The following is a 16,742-nucleotide window of genomic DNA, read 5'->3' as shown; positions in this document are numbered from 1 at the left end:
GAGGCGGCCTCCCTGCAGAACGTTGCAGTCATCAGCAGTTACTAGTGTCCACTAATGCCTGGTAGCGCTCAGGCCCCCGGTCCCCTATGAATCCATCACTGCCGCCTTCTGCTTCGCCCCAGGTAAACAATGAAAGTGCAGTTAAAGTGCTCTGGTTTTAACATAAGATTACTCATTGTACTGCTAAGTTTCAGTCAGGACCGCAGGTGGTACCACAAGCATGAGGAACTTACTGGAACAGTCTCTGTTTATAATGGAGAAATAGCTTAAATTAAAACCCCGAGTTTATAACCAGAGATTTTTTTTCCCTTCTCCTTCACATCAAAATGTGGTTTATGTGTTATCTCGTATAGAACAGAAACCCAAGCCTTGAGAACAGCACCATTCAGAAACAGAGGCAAGAGCTCCAGCTTTTAATTGCAGAACTGAAGGACCGTGATAAGGAACTCGATGACATGGTTGCAGTGCATCAGAGACAGCTTCTAGCCTGGGAAGATGATCGGCAAAAAATACTGACTTTAGCAGAACGGTGCAATTTACTAAACAGTAAGTGTTGTGTGTATAAAGAATAAAACCCTTTTAAGCATGATCAGGTGCTTAGACCCCACAATAACAGTTCTGCATCATATAAGGAGCTATTTCCTACCCTTCAGCCATAAATGGGGTTGTTTTCTTTCTGAAATCAAGTCTTCCATGATGGTTCTAAAGCGATCTGATCTTGAAGGAGGTCTGATAATCAGGTGGCTCTTTCTCCTTTTGAGTATGTAAAAGTGATCCTGTGGATTCATTAAAAAAAATAATCTGATAAAATAAATGTGGGGGAAGAGAACAATTTGCAAACATGCTGTTGTAGTGCAGAGAGCCCTGTGCCCTGAGGGGCTGCTGCACACCTCTGACTTCAACTACCAGCCACCCAGCTAATCACCTGGTAGCTCTGAACAGTCTTGTTTGACAGCCATAGTACAGAGGTCAGCACAGAGGTCACCACCGGACCTGGGAAAGCAGGGAATCCTGCTTCAGAGTAACCAACACAAGCATCCATTTCCAAATCATGTGATTTTAACACACTGATGACAGTCTCTGAGGTGTTTTCTCACAGATCCCTTGTCTCCTTTCTTTTCAGATGAGCTGAACAAGAGAAATGAAATTATAAAATCACTGACCAGAAGGTTAAAGTTCTTAGAATCTCAGCAGAGTGACAGGAAGACAACGCTCGAGAGCACACAGCAGAAGTTCAGAGAGCTGTCACAGAAAGTGACAGATGCAACTGCTCACTGTCAGGCTCTGGAGGTAGGAGTTAAGTAGTGTCTGATTTTGCAGACTGTGCATGTACAGAATGCCAGTGGCATTTGTGAGTTTCACCGGTGAATAAATAGTTCATATTAAGGCTTCTGAGTTGCATTTTTCTATTAGTACAGTAATGTTAGATTGAGGTATAGCTCTGATTTGTGGGGGGGAAAAAAGGGAGGAGCTTTCCTAAGCTATGATTTGGAGTTTGCTGTTCGCTTAGCTTTGGAGAACCCTGTTCAGAACCAGCTTGACTTCAGAAATGTCAGGCACTGTAATTGCAAAAGGCAGTGCTGGCCCCAGAACAGCACTGGTACTTGGTTAGGAAGTTTTAGAAGGTTTTACTTACAGCTTTGATTACTGTGAACTGCAACATTCTGAAAACAGTTTAGGATATGAAAATAATGGGTCTTCGAGGGTTCTGGGGTTTATTAAGTGTTTTGGCAGTGATGTGTTTATTGGGATTATTTTTCCCCTGTATGCAATGAAGTAAAGCAGCATTCTGCATTTTCATCTGCCTTATTAGCTTGACCTAAGACATGCAGGATATTAAGACTAAATCAAGGGTTTTGTTAGAATGAATTGGGGAACAACTTTTTTCTGCAGTCCTCTTTTCTCCAGATCCTCACAGCTTGACCAGAATCCCACATTCATGATGTTTCAATAAAGTTATGCACACATTTAGTGGAAAAGTAGTAACTTGGAATCACTGAAGCAGTAGCTGACACTCTTATTTCTGTTCACTAGGAGAAAAATCAAAGTCTTCACTGCTCAGTTTTGGAACTGTCTGCTAAAACAGGCCAGCTGCAAGCAAGAGAACAGGAGCTACTTACTATGCTTAAGCTGAAGGTAACATCTGTCATCTCATCAGGTACTGAATGTGGTCAAACTGCAGTGCAGTTACTGATGACTGTACCACAGTCACTTAGTCACCCGCTGCTGTTTCATTCTTAAGCTTGTTTGAGAAGGAAAAATTGGTCAAGAGACAATAAACTGGTTTATTTTCATAAACAAGCTTGTTTCCTGGCTTTGAGTTTTGGGTTTTTTCCTCTAGAGCTCAGAAGAAAAGCTGTGAATTAGCTGTAACTAATGCAGTAAGATGTACTGTTGTTTTGTCAGAATCCATCTGTAAAGCAATAATGAAGAATACATTCTATTTTGGATTTCAGGATGAGGCCATACTTGAAACAACTGATCACATCACTGACTTTACATCTAAGTTCAAAAAGGTGGAAAGTGCATGGCGTGCAGCAAGGATGGAGGGATTCAGTCTCAACAAAGAAAAGCAAAACCTCAAACTGAGACTGAAAGAACTAGTACTCCAAACAAATAAGCTGAAAGGTAAGTGTTTATATTGGGCACCTAATTTTGTGTAGACCAGCATGATTCCTTTTCATTCTGGGAAGTGCTGCATTTTGTTTTAAAGATGACCTCTGTGAAAAGGTGAAAGAAAATCGTAAGCAGCAGGAGGAAATAATTCACCTCAAACAGGAAAACGGCTGCTTGAGGAATGAGCTCACTCTTGCTGGTAAGTGTGGGCAGTTGGCTTTTCATGCCTTAGCTTTTAATAGCTCAGAGACTTCTAGACAACAGTTCAGTATCTGTGAAAGAGGCAGCTTCTTATCTACCTCTCTTGCAGTTAAATAAATACATATGGCTTTGTGTGCCATTGCTCTATGAAAGCAGGCTTCTGCAGGGACAGTTTGTAAAACCACAAAGTTCACGAGTGTGATTACACGTGGAGGAATAAATGGCTCAGAGGATTCTCTCTTGAAAATTGTTGAGATTTTCATGTCTCCTGTGGTGTTAATACAATAACTGGGGGTGGCATTCTCCCTTCTTACGTAGGCTGCATAGAAAATAGTGACCTACTGAATAGAAGCCACATGCAAAACCTAAAGCTTAGGCTTTATGAAATTACCAGCCCACCCACTCCCTCTGGTTTTTGTATGGAAGCAGTGTGTTTACAAATTCTCTTTTTCTCTTGCTTTTCTTCAAGTGCTGGGTTTGATTTAGACTGGTTTAACGCACAGGACTTGGTAAAGTGCAGCCTCCTGTCTATTGATAATCTTTGCTTTGGTTTTGGGTAGAGAGGAACTCCTCCGTGCTGCAGTGGGTAAGAAAGGCAGGCTGGTGGTTGCTGCAGTGTTATTGCAGACAAGAAATACCCTGAGAGATTAGGTGACCAACCATGTCCTCTGCTGGATATGACTTACTTGTCTATGACTTTTTATCTGCCATTACCTTTGCCAGATATTGATCCCCTGTCTCATTATTTTAGAAACAATAGTAATGGGAAGTATTTCTCATCACTTTCCTGTACAAGCCATGAATTAGAATTAATTACTGAATTTCCTTTCCAGAAAAGAATATTAACATGAAAAAGCAATATAAATCAGTCAGCGAAGCAGAATATTGCTGCTAGTGAAGTAAAACTAGCTGCTGGTGGAAAGTCTGAGGAAAATACTTGATCTGTTTAGTTGTCTTAGGGTTTTTGTACTCTTTGTCTGGAGGGGAAACGGATCCCATTCATCTTAAGAAAATGCTTTTGTTTCGGTTACATACCTGTTTCTACTGCTACAGACATGCATTAACAAATGTATTCGCCTTGTGTCTATTCACTTTAAGTAATGAGAAAAGTATCTGTGTTTTGAAACAGCTGAGAAAGCAAAGAGACAGGATCAACTTCTGCAGTTTGCAAAGTCTAAACAAGCACGGACTGATGCGGAACTATCAGGTTTGCGAAAGGTACACCCCTAATTGTGTTTCTGCTCTGCGATGGGGAAGGCATTTTTCAACACATCAGGTCTGCATGTGACAGTCTTAAATAGTTAGATCTAGCCATGATTAATGAAGGCAAAAAATCCAATTTGCTGTTTCTGCCTTGCTGGGATCCCTATGGAACATTGCTTTATTTTTCCTTTTTGCTTAAAATTACCCCACCCCCCCCCCCATGGTACAAATTCTTTTATTTGCCTGTTCTTCTTCCTTGCTGGGGACCCTTTGGGACATTGCTTTATTTTTCCTTTTTGCTTAAAATTACCCCCCCCCCCCCCCCATGGTACAAATTCTTTTATTTGCCTGTTCTTTTAGCCGGTTTTGTGTAATTGCATTTACTCAGTCCTACAATGAGTAAATAGCACCCTCACAGCAGTAAAGTGGGGGCACCCTGTTGAGATAACAGTCTGTCGGTGCGTGTGTCTTAACCTGAGTGTGCTAGGCTCGAGAAGTCACATGAAGGGCAGTGGGAGTGGGGTGTACTGCCCCACACACATGCTCAAGGTGAGCTCAGGCAGTGTAAAGGGACATGGTGTACTGAAAGAGCTGTTTTTCAACAGAGGCTTAAACCCAGTGTTTTCACCTGATCCCATCTGAGGTTCTCAAGGCATGTTCAATTCTTTTTTTATTGCAAATAATTGATGGGTATGTTATCTTCCACATCAGCTTTACCAGAACTTCCCTGTAGTGAATGCCAAATACCACAGTCATCATTGCTGTCCTGTAGTTCTGTATAACTTTGAACGACATAACAACATGTGTTAAAGTTGAGGTATCAAACAGCCCTGTATTTGTGGGTCAGTGTGGTTCCATCTTACTGCAGTCTTCTAATAGAAATATTGGGGTTTTGCTGCAAAACTTTATTTTCCTAAATGCATGCAGAGATGACCCCATGGATTTGGAAGGCTTTGACAATAGTTTGACTACAGGTAAGGGTTTGTAAAAGTGTTTTGAGGATGTTTTTGGAAGACAAGCAATGTGTTAGTACCCGATGACAAGATTCCCCAGACTTTCCCTAATGCACTTTACTATCTCTAAACAGATCTATGTAAAACAGCAGCGTGACTTGCAATTTCTTCATGTCAGTTTGGAGAGCTCTCAGGAATTAAGGCAGAAGCATGAAAAGGCAGCACATGAAAGGAGGTAAAGTTCTTTAATGTCGTTTATTCTCGGAAAGAGGCTTCACTGTTCAGCCACAACTAGCATCCCAAAAGAGATGTGTGCTGTGTCAACACAGCTTTGCTAGACTCCACCACAGACATGAAATGAAGTTGTCTGATACATTCAGGAGATGCTGTGAATATCAGTCAAAGCAAAAAGCATTGTATGCAGGCCAGACAGGTAATGACTTTTTATAAAGTGGAGTAGTCTGGTGGTAGGGGTGTTCATCTGGCCTGCTACTGCTTTTGTTTAAAAAGAGAAGTGTATTTTGCTTTCAGGTTAGGAAAGTAGTGCACACCCTGGAGATCCAGACAGAACTGCCACACTATAGAAAACATCAGGGAACAATGAGGCTGATTTTGGAAAGGAACAGCCAAATCTGGGCACACTTCTGTCAGGTTTTGGCAGGATACAGCTGTCTGTAGTTGGTATATGAACTACCACAGAGCCATGGCCACAGCCTCTGGTTAATGTCTAGCTTAACCTTGAGTACAGTTATGTATGCTCTTTACATGCAGTATTTCTGACTGTTTTCTTTGTCATGCCATTGTAGCATAGGTATGGCATTCCCTGCCCCTGAAAGTAACAGCAAGACAGCCACAGTTAGGACTGAGGGAGCCCACGGGATATGCGAGGAGTGTGGAACTGCACAAGTTCCAAAAAGTAGGGTGAAACCCACCTCTGAGATGTGTGAAGTAGATAATGGACTGTTACAGAATGCATCAGACTTGGAGGAAACTACCTCAGCGTGCTTAAACCAGTGTCCAAAAGTTGTGAAAGTCTTGGCTGTCCTTACGGAAGAAGAAAAGCAGGATGTTGCATCAAGCATTGATGAGCCAGGCAGCCAAGTATTTTGTGAGGCAAACAACACAAGGCCATTGAGAAACAGGGAAATCTCTGAGAATGAAGTGGAAATCAGAGACCAACAAACCTTTGAGTCATCTTTACCTGAGCATGAGCATCAGCTTAATGTCAGTTCTTGTGTAGATCTGCAAAGTACTTTTATCCAGAGCACTGTCACATCCGACCAAACTGCTGATGAAAATAAAACCTGGGAAGAGAGAACTGGAATTCTGTTGGGCCAGAAAAGCAGAGAGACTCCTGCTGCAGTGCACAAGTCTGAATCTGATTCCTGTAGAAATAAGTTCTTCATCAGGAAAGATGCACAGTGGAAGCCAGTATCGGATCCAGAATGGTTGAAGATTTTCAAACCCATAAAAGGAGATGGAAATGTATGGCATGGAAGAGACTGCAGCTGTCTCAGGACTGCACAAGAGATGAAATGTGCCTGCTCAAAAAGGTTATGTGCTGGTTACATTTGAGAAATAGAGAGGTATAAGCTAGAGCTATGTAGAAACTCAGTAATTTGTATTATCTCAAGTGATGGTTAAAGTAAGTGCTGTTCTAAAATCAGGCTCCCAACTCGAAAAGTAGTAAGTTTAAAATAAGTTCAGATAGTTCTTAAGGTATCATGGTTCTATTTTGATGTATTCATTTTTTCTCATCTCTTATCCCCAGGAGCAGAGTGGGTAGGAGAAGCTGCAATACCCCAGGGCTTGCCAAATAAACTAATTGAGGCAAATGCAGATTTAAAACATCTGAGGATTTCTTTGAAATTCCAAATGTTGCTTGTAAATCTGGTGGGTAAAATAGAGCTGGACTCTACAGTGACGTTCCTGTAAGGCAAGAAACAAACCTAGATTGTGTGTGATGCTTTAGTGACTGTGTTATTTCTGTTGAGGAATCACACAGTGGCTGGGCATGAATGTGGGGCATGGCTCTTCTGCACAGGCTGCTTTCCTCACTCAGGGCAGGAAAACGAGATGGGAAGATTTAAAGGACAGCAATCTGTCTGCTCTCCAGTGTGTTCTTGTTCATGGGACTCTATCCCTCTGCTTATGTTGGGGAAGGAAAAAGGACATGTGGTTGGGGATGAGCAGAATGAGGTTTCTAATGCTGAGAAGTGTTAGAAAAATACTCAGGTGTCTTAGTGGTGCTGGAAGGTATCTGAGGTATAAATGCTGCTTTGCATTTATAGAAGTGGTTTTATGCCTACACAAGCAAGGGCATTCAGAGCTAGGACATTGTGGATTTGTTGTGCTGGTTCCTCTCAAAAGCCTGACTGATTTACCAGCTCTGTTTCAGAAGGATTTCTGAAGTTCTACAGAGATTTCGTAGCTGCCTTTTAGATGGAGGAGGAGCAGCAGCTTTTCAGCTGGTAGTTTGACAAGTACAGTAAATGAACAGCTGTTTAAACCTGCTAAGAATTTCAGCCATCAAGTCTGCCCAACGTCCAGACAAATTAATGTTGTGGCATGGAACTATCAGATACACAGATGCTTTCGCTCTGTGTTGCTTTTAAAACAACACTGTTACAGAACTTGTTACTGCAGTGAGACAGACCTGCTCAGAAACAAGGTGAATGGGCAGCCCTTGAAAAAGAATGCTGTCCTGGCACATTCCCACACAGCTTAGCTGAGCTTCATGCTGCGTGTGGATTCCCTCTAGTTTCCACTGGCCATAAATCATTAATGACTCCATTCCCCATGTGTCTACCCTGACCTTTCTTATTTACTCCCCCAGGAGTACGTCTGACACTGCCATCCCTCCAAATCTCTTCTGAGGTTGAATCATGAAAACTGTTTTCACTTTTTGTCTAGCCCTTGAGGGGGCTCCAGGGGAGAAGGAACAAGTTCAACCCAGGCAGTGCAGATAGAGCAGATACCCTTCAGTAAGGGAGGGCAGCTCTACCCATTTGGGATTTGCTCTGAGCTGTCATGTTTTCTTGATGCCCACATTTGGTCCTGGGGCCCTGCTAATTGGAGACATTGACTCAATGCAAATCCCAAACGGTTTTCCAGCCTGTGCTGACTCTGGTTTACCACTGAATAAATCTCACCCCGCAGATGGGAGGAAGGCAGTAGTAGTGCTGTCTTCAATGCGGGCTTCTGTTAAGGCGTTAATGGCAGAGAGCAAACACCACATTCCTTCTGGGACTTCAGTCTGGATCCTCCAGTTTTCCATTGCTGGCTTGGTAGTGCTGATGATGTATTTTGTGTGTAGGGAAGGGTGCTGGCACCTCCCTGTCAGCCCAGCAAATATTTTTGACATGAGTTCTTGAATTCAGGAGCAGCCAACAAGAAGGCTATTAACACAGTTAAATACCTTAACCAACTGCAAGAGTGATTGTGAAATACTGGAGGGCAGGATTCGTTTCTGTGCTCTTAGTGACTTGGTTTATGTTGGACCAACATTTACTGCCTTTGGATTTTTATCTCAATTCTGGTTTTAAAGACAGAGAGTCAGCAGTTACCTGTTCAGTCTGCTTCCTTGGTTTGTTGCCCTGCCTCAAAATCAAACCTGTTTTTCCCCCTCCCTCCCAACCTGTGGATTTCTTCAAAACTGGCTGTGCTCATTGCATCTCCTCACATCCCCTGTTCTGGGCTGCTACAGTTTGTTCCCTTACATATTTTCAGAGCCTTTCCTTGTCAGAAGCATGCCAGCATGAGCTTTCCTCTCTTAAAAGAAAGCCTATTCATTGTATCCCAGGGTTTTACAAGAGAAGTGAAATGAGACACAACAGACACTTGTGAGCTGGCATCTCCCACAAGGGCTTTTTCTTTGAATGTCATCTAAAAATAACCTTTTTTTAACAGTCTTGCCTGGTCTGGAACATGTTGTTCCACCAAAATAAGTATCTAAAGAGTATTTAGTGAAATGTTGTAAATTTAAAGTAGCATTTTCTTTAAAATATACCTATTTTTAGGTTCACCCAATCCAGGCAGTGCTAGAACTGTGCTTCTGGTTTGTTCAGTGTGATGCAGAAATGTTTTCTTTTGGGGAGATGGTCACTATTTGATTTACTTGTGTATGAAGTGGAAATGAGCAGTTGAAAATGAACACTGCAAAGCTTGAAACTGCTGACAGAAACCAGGGCACGTCTTTGTACATGAAAACACAGCACAGGGGACAGAGGGCTTAGTCAGGGTGCTGCTGGGTTCCTGTACTGCTCTGGTAGATGATCAAGATCATTTCAAATGTGCTACAGCTTTTATTATTTCTGGTCTTATTTTGTGATTAATTGGTGCTGGAGCTGAGTGAGGGATTTGGTAACACTGTGATTTAAAGCATTGAAATGGAGAACTCTTTTTCTCTAGGGTAGAGTGTAATTGAAACTCTTCTTTTACACCTTCCTTACTTGTTTGTGGGACAGGTGTAAGAGAGAAGTTTCAGTCATTCAACATGCATAGTAAGTGCTAAAGACCTTTTGTATTAGGACAAGCTTGGGATGGCTGCAAGCCAGTGTTCATACAGTAATAATGTGCAGGGTATGATTTGTTGCTTTAACAGTCATTTAAATTGCTTTTCAGATATTCTTAAATACACTCAGATATACCCAGTGCTGAATGAGTATTTTGTTAAAGGAAGCTAGGGGAAGATGTATGCCAGTAGATTGTCTGCTTCCAGCTCCACACTGAGTGGCAGTCAGGCAACTGAGTCTTGGGTTCAGTCACAGTTTGCTCAAACAGCACTTCACTGTTTGCTGCTGTATTTAGAAATAAATAAGATAAAGCCTCTTTGGGGAAGCTCCCCTGTGATCTCTGAAGTGAGATGGTGACTTTGAAAGACTCTGAAATTCCCTTGCAAAGTACACCTCCAAATATTAATTAGCCCAGTGGTTGATTAAGAAAAAGAGAGTATGGTATGAGAAAAGAAGGAGTGCCAGAGTATTTGAAGGAGCTAGAGACTGCCTTTTACGTGCTGTTTGCAAGGTTAAATAGCTACTCAAGCACATGGTAGCTGTTCTTGAAACTGCTTCAATGTCAAACTGTTGTCCTCAGAGGTTGAAACTGATCTAATGAAGCTGTTAAACAGGGAACTGCTCTGAGGAACAGAGTATTCTCACATGCTCGATGGTTTTCTTGGCTCAGGGCTCATAATTATTTATGTTGTCCCATGGTTTTCCTTTGAAAGTTGAAAAAGGATGGCAGTACTGTTCCTGGCAATGTCTTCATTTCTTTAACAGTGAAGAAAACGTGGATCTGAGTTCTTTTCACTTGGATTCTCCCTGTTTGACATCCACCCAGAAAGGAGACAGGCCTCAAAGGTGTGAGAAATTCTGTGATGAAGAATTCACTCTGGAGATCAATACCTTGTCAGTGACTAAGCCAACAAACAGATGCTGCAACGCCACCATGGACCGAGTCAGTAGTTTATTGCAGAGCATACTTCCATAATTGCAAGGGGAATTATGATGGCAGGAAAGCAAATGTCTGCCAGCATGGCAGGACTAGGATTGGAATGGTGGGGCAGCAGGCTTAAAGCAAAGGTGGTAAAATACTTTATCAGAATAATTCCTTTCTGTCTCTGCCTTGGACAGTGTAAGTGTAAGAAGTTCAAACCAATATTATAGATACTGGTTTATAGATTTAAGTTACATCTAATTTATAAATTGTAGATATATTTATATCTAGAGATAGATATAGATATAAGCTTTTGAAATGCAAGGTTTTAGGATAATGGATGCTGGGTAATAGGTAATTCCAGTAAAGCACAATACCCGAGTATGCTTGGATGCAGTTATTTTGGGTTATTGGGCACTGGTTATTGGGCCTGGTTTGCCCCTTTCTCACTGCAGTACTGCTGTTGTGTGCACTGTGTGTACATGCATGTGAAGGTCTCTTAAAAAGCTGATACCACAGAAGACCTCTGTGTTTGTTACAAATAACACCACTTAGAGTCTGGAGCAGTGTAATGTAGTAGTAGTTTGAACTGGGACATTTCAAAGTGAAAATGATGATTCTTGGTGCGTTACAATCCTTTGTCACATTCCAAAAATGACCGTTTCGTAACTTTGGCTCACTTTCTGTCTCCTGCAGGACACCAGCTCTCCCATAAGTAAGCTGCAGCATGCGCTGGCTGAGTCTCGACAGATGGTTGCTGATCTGGAGCTTAGCACTCTCCTCCCGGCGAGCCCTCGCTGCAGTCCAAACAGCAGCAACATTAATACGGTATATATTGCTCTCCCATGACTAGATTTAGGTGGTCAGGAGTAGTGATTGGGAACATCCTTTCCCTTCCACTACAACGTTATGAATATCCTCCTCATGCTTTGCTGAAGAGAAAATTCCCGCATGCCATAGCGTGAAGTCCTTGGATTTTATATTGGATTCTTTATGGCTCCTCAGGGTTGTGGCAGGATTTGATTTTTGCCTATGTCTAAACAGATGGAAGGAAGAAGTCATTTTGGAGCAAGCTGTAGGAGGTCTAAACCAGAAGTGAACACGAGTATGACTGACATTCAGAACTGATTTATTATTTGTGGAAAGGAGGACAGTACAGGAAATAAATGATATATAGGATAGCTTTGTGTATGAATTTAAACCAGACTTCCAGCTTAAATAACTTCAGAGTTTTTGTGGGCTTCATTGCAGGGTCAGAGAACATACTCAATGGTCAAAGAAAATAACCTGTACAGAGCTGTCAGGGCAATTTATTTCACGAGTATGGACACTGATCAGGAGTTTATCTTGAGTATGTGGGGAAATAGGAATAATTGCAGGAGGGGTCACTTGTTTGTTGTCACAAATATCCTTGACAATTTCTACCTTGTTTAATGAGGAGATTGTACCACTTGTCACTAGGACAGAGTAAACTTGTGCTCATAAATATCACCAAGGGAGAAATGAGGCTTTTGGTGTTAAAACAGACTCAATGAGAAGCTGTATGCTGAAACCTCAGCTTTCTCCTGAAAGGTATTACATCTCTCTAAAAAAGTTGCACCCCTTTTATCCTTAGATGAACTTGACCAGAACAATGTTGCTGTAAGTAACAGACAAAATGATTTTTTATGACATTCAGAACCATAAAACCTTAGTTGTGCTGGGGCTGACTGGCAGAGTCTAAAGGTTGTGTGCCAGCGTTTGCATAAGCTGAAAGGATATTTTGTTCAGTACTTCATCTGCAGGGTTTCATTCAGCATGAGAGACAGCAGCAGTGTAGTCGTTTGCAAAGGCTGTCGTGCAGGAGGGATTGGGTAGGAGGGATTCCTGAAAAGCTCTCTACAGAACAGTGGCTGCTTGTGGCTCCTGCCCAGCCCCATCAGCTGTCTGGCTCCTGCTTTACTGGTTGGCACGTCACAGCTCAGCTAAACCGGCTGTCCTTTGGTAGTGAGCATGACTCTGCTGTATAACCTGATACTGCATTTTTGAGCCTGAAAGTGGCTCCTCGTTCGGGGTGGTTGCTGTAGTGGATAGAAAATGAAACAGGCTCGTGTTTACTGCTGGGGGCAGCTTCTGAACCACATCTGTAGAACTTTGATCTACTTTCAGAGTGGTTCTGGGGAAAGACTTGTCAAGCGTGTTTTTAATTCATCTACACAGGCCACATTACCTGTGCTTAAAGCCAGGTTTACCTGAGGCTGTTTTAAACTCTGCTTTAAAGCATGTATCAAATATAACCCTTAGGATTTAATCAGTAAGAATTTGTACGTGTTGGATTCTGTGCCCTGCTTGGGGGAGGGAGAAGAGGGAATGCAAAGCGTACCCTTGCTTCTCACCAGTTTGAACCTGGCAGCTCTGTAACTTGTATTATCTCAGTTCTTTGATTTCCACATAGTGTTTTTGCTCTACAATATAGACAACAGAACTTGCAGAAGGTCTTCACAGAACCCAGTTAACTGCTGCAGAAGAAAGAGATGCTAAGCTCCCATTCTTTTCTCTATGATCTTCTGGAGTATGAAGGTATTTTCAATTTGACTTTTTTTTTTAATTGAGGTTTTCTGTTCCCTCTTTATAAATGCACCTGCAATATTAATATGTTATGGACTTCTGAGATGAGCCTGGCACAAGATTCTCAGTGCGCTGCTCCAAATGCATTTCCAATAAAACTCTTGTGAGTTGACAGCAAACAGATATTAAGGCAACAAGTAATTCCTTTAGTCAAATAAACTTTTCCCAGGCACTTTCCTCATCCTCTGGGCAGTCAGGTCTTGCAGCTCCATTTCCGAGTACCTGCACGCTGCTTACTGTAGTTAAAACCCTTCTGTGTGCTACAGATAACGGGATCAAGGATGTGAACATTGTTGAAGGAGAGACTGGGAAGTGTTTTTCAGTGCAACTGCCAAGCATATTGTTCCTGGGTTCAGAGCTCCAGAAGCAGAATGTATTGAATAGAGCTGGTTCAGCATACAAAAAGCAGCCTTGCCCATAGCAGATTGTTTTTTCTTCTTGGATCAGGAAATTTCTCACTCTCTGATTATTTGTTTTACTGATGTGAATTGGATCCTTGCAGTAGGCACCGTGTTGTCTGGTTCTGAGGACAAATGAGTAACCAGATACGGTTAAAATGCTGAACACCACATGAAAATGAATAAGAACTAGCAACAATGGGGAGAAAACTGACAAAAAAAGGAGTCTTCCAGTGCTAACACAACCCAAGCCAAGGGGAGTTACTGCACAACAAGCTGAGTATGCAGCTCTGTGGCACTGGATTTCTTACACTGCTCACCTTTGATCCCATGCTCAGTTCTCTCTTGGTACACTCAAAATGCAGTTCATGAGCTCTCTCTCCCCTCTGGAGCCAAACCCTCTGTGTGCTTTCTTGTAGCACCCTCATGTTCTGCTGTTGCTGCATTAAGTCTGGAGACACTAAGTCTTTTCCCAAAATGAGTTGGGTCTGCTTAGTGCATGCTAATGGGGCTCTTGTGGGAAATGGATGCTGAGTAGCTGGAATGCTGTACCTTACTCTGCACAATGTTCCTATGTGGAGAGCTCTTCCTTTCCTGAAAAGAGCCCTCAGGTAAAAGAAGCTGGAGGATCCAAGCCAGCACTGTGACTTGCATCCTGAAACTGCTGCTGTTAGAAAGTTTCAGGAGCAAATCCCCCAAACTGCTGATGCAGCAGAGGGGGAGCAGACGCTGAGCCCACAGAAATCAGCTCATTTGCCTCAAATGAGAAAGGTTTGGTGCAACAAACGGACCCACAATTCACCATGTGTCACAACAAGAAGTAATGACTCTGCAAGTCACTGGCTGCTGCCAAATTCTGGTTTCCTTCATTTATTAAAAGGCACTGGATCACTGTGATTGGTTTGGTCCAAAGCAGCTTTTAGAGAGTTGATGGCAGGTCCAGAAATAACTAAATGTTTGGCCATTTCACATAGGGAAGTGATTGAACTGATATGCACTGGGTTTGGGGGTGGTTTTTAATTGCTTTGCAATCATTTGAGTGCAGGTGCACTGACACTGGGTTCATTTCCTGACTCGCTGGCCATGATTTGGCCATTTCCATCAGTGGGTTGTTTTTCCTTTAGGGAGAGAGTGTGTGGGGGAGAGTTGAACAACAAAGCAGTGAGTGGAAGGGGACGTTCAGTTTTGGACTGTGTGCCACTGCTTGAGAGTGGTGACTCGGTGGTTGGCCAGGGGCACAAAGATTGATCCCTCTGCAAAACAAATGGGGAAGGTTCTTATTTCCCAACACTGCAGCAGTGTCCCAAGGCCACTGCCATGAAATGCTTTGGTTGCTTTTCCTTATCTTTATATATGTATACTGGTTTCATTTTATTTACAGCATGGAATTTTCTATAGTAAATTGACAGATACATGATCACTTGTTATATTTTAGAGGAAATATTCCAGCAATTTAACAAAACCCTTCCATTTTCTGCAGCAGATGAAGACGTTTCCAGTCCAGAATTAACATGGAGACCTGAAGATCATCATCCCATCAGCTACGATGGAAAGTTGCCTCATTATTTTTCCATGCTTCTTTTGAGTGAAAGCCTCGCAAGCAGCAAAGAGATGTGGCTCTGCAGGAATATATTTTATCTTGAAATAAAACATAGAATAATGCCAAGATCAACAAAGCTATTTTTATAGCTGAGAGCTCAGGTTAAACACTAGCTTGGGTTTTAAGAATCTCAAGTGCGTAATTGTTACAACACAGGAACTATTTTTCTTATTCTTTTTTTTTTTTATGGTGGCTCAGAAATATTTATAGAGTATGACACAGCCAAATGTTCCTTTTTTATATAGTTGATTGTTTTAGTTCTGGACTTGTGGCCATGTAGAGGGAGATGAATAATGGTTATAGGAAGTTCCCAATTAGTGGCGTAGCCAGGAACTGCTCCTGCGTGGTTGAAACAGGAGAGTTGTCACCCATGAGACGGGCACAACACCACTTCCCTGTTGGGCACTGCTTGTTCTACCAAAAGCTTGTGTCATGAGGTGTGTCCAGTGTAGTGGGACCGGGGTTTTTAGCCTTTAAACTGGTTTTTAATCTTCAGCTATTGGGCAAGACACGTTCCGTTACCACAATATGAACTTCTTTTTTAACTAAAAGATCAAATAAGCCAATAAAGGTGACACCTTTGCTGTATCTTTCTTGCCTATTTAACACATTGTCTGACACGTTTAGTACTTCATTTATGGTGGTTCTCTGGGAACTTCAGCAACTGCTGAAGACATGAGGTGGCCTCGGCTGGGTGTGCCAGCGCTTTCCCTGTGTGGGGGCAGCGAAGGGGTGGGAGTTTCTGGCTCTGTCCAATGCCAGGAGTTAATTGCAGCAAAATCCACCGTGGTTTCCCCTTGTTAACTCTTTCCTGTAATTTTCTGCTCTCTTTTAAATTACCTTAATGACAGGTAACGTGCTCATGGCCTCAAAATTAGTCATTCAATTCTGATCACAGCTGCATCCTCCTGTCCCTCACCACCCGTGAGCATTACCCACAAAGGGAGTCTCAGCTTTTCTTCGAGTTTCCACATGTGTTTAAGGTGCATTTGATGCCTTTTCCTACAGAGAAACTTTCCAGGCTCCGTCCTCAGATCTACTGCTGTGGGTACGACAAAAATCCCCCTCAAAAAGCTGATGATAGCAACACCACGATGCCAATCCCAAATCTGCCCCAAAGCCATACCGAATGCCAAGTGCTGGAGACATGGGTGCCACTTCCCAGCAGGAGCTTGTTTAAATGTGTTGAGCATTAGCGAGTGAATGCAATGAACTCCCTGTGGATTTAAAATGGCAGCTGTGAAGTCATAGAGAAAACTGAGTTGAAGCGATGCAATGAGGACCAGTGGAGCCGCAGGGTTGTGAGTTGGAGCTGCCCTGGGTTTGTGGAATGGGGAGAAGGGGAATATTGGGGATTACTGATTCACCTGCAAACCAGTTGTGTTCAACACTCAGGCTGCCTCAGACTCTGCTGCTGTATTCCTGGAAGCTTTGCTCATACTCCCGGCAGTGCCTTTGCTATTGTGTTTTCGTTCTGAATTACTAAAGAAAGCAAAGCTGCTCTTAGGTTCCAGCCCTGCCGCAGGGTGGGTGTCCTCGATGCTGCGTGGCTTTTCCAACGGGGAATCACTGAGCGGCGGGTAGTGGCGGGGCTCCGACCCTCCTGGACGTGTCTGGAGCGGGATGAGGGAGGGGACTGGCGCGGTACGAGGAGCGGGACGCGGGGTAGAGCGGCAGAGCGGGGGCAACCGTCACCGTACGGCCCCGTATCCACCCCACCGGCTGCTT

The 16,742-nt window shown here is 42.9% G+C and overlaps 1 protein-coding gene across 1 annotated transcript; it reads left to right on the top strand.

Moving 5' to 3' along the window:
- The first annotated feature begins 86 nt into the window (after positions 1-86).
- On the top strand, positions 87-12,951 carry CCDC62 (coiled-coil domain containing 62). The gene is made up of 12 exons (XM_010013034.1): positions 87-122; positions 354-546; positions 1,124-1,290; positions 2,035-2,136; positions 2,457-2,628; positions 2,714-2,815; positions 3,947-4,035; positions 5,108-5,208; positions 5,780-6,526; positions 10,253-10,430; positions 11,106-11,237; positions 12,865-12,951. The coding sequence occupies exons 1-12, from the start codon at positions 87-89 to the stop codon at positions 12,949-12,951; spliced, it is 2,106 nt and encodes a 701-aa protein (XP_010011336.1).
- Positions 12,952-16,742: the final 3,791 nt, after the last annotated feature.

Source organism: Nestor notabilis, unplaced genomic scaffold (genome assembly GCF_000696875.1).
Source record: "Nestor notabilis isolate BGI_N333 unplaced genomic scaffold, ASM69687v1 scaffold18054, whole genome shotgun sequence".
Classification (NCBI taxonomy): Eukaryota; Metazoa; Chordata; class Aves; order Psittaciformes; family Psittacidae; genus Nestor; species Nestor notabilis.
The sequence above is the reverse complement of the archived record's forward strand: the minus strand, read 5'-3'. Positions and strand labels throughout refer to the sequence as shown.

Bases quoted from the DNA above. Each gene is read 5' to 3' on its own strand.
- CCDC62 (XM_010013034.1), top strand. From the start codon at position 87: ATGAATCCATCACTGCCGCCTTCTGCTTCGCCCCAG. The intron at 5,209-5,779 runs GTAAAGTTCTTT...ATGCCATTGTAG, and splicing joins AAGGCAGCACATGAAAGGAG to CATAGGTATGGCATTCCCTG. The intron at 6,527-10,252 runs GTTATGTGCTGG...TTTCTTTAACAG, and splicing joins AAATGTGCCTGCTCAAAAAG to TGAAGAAAACGTGGATCTGA.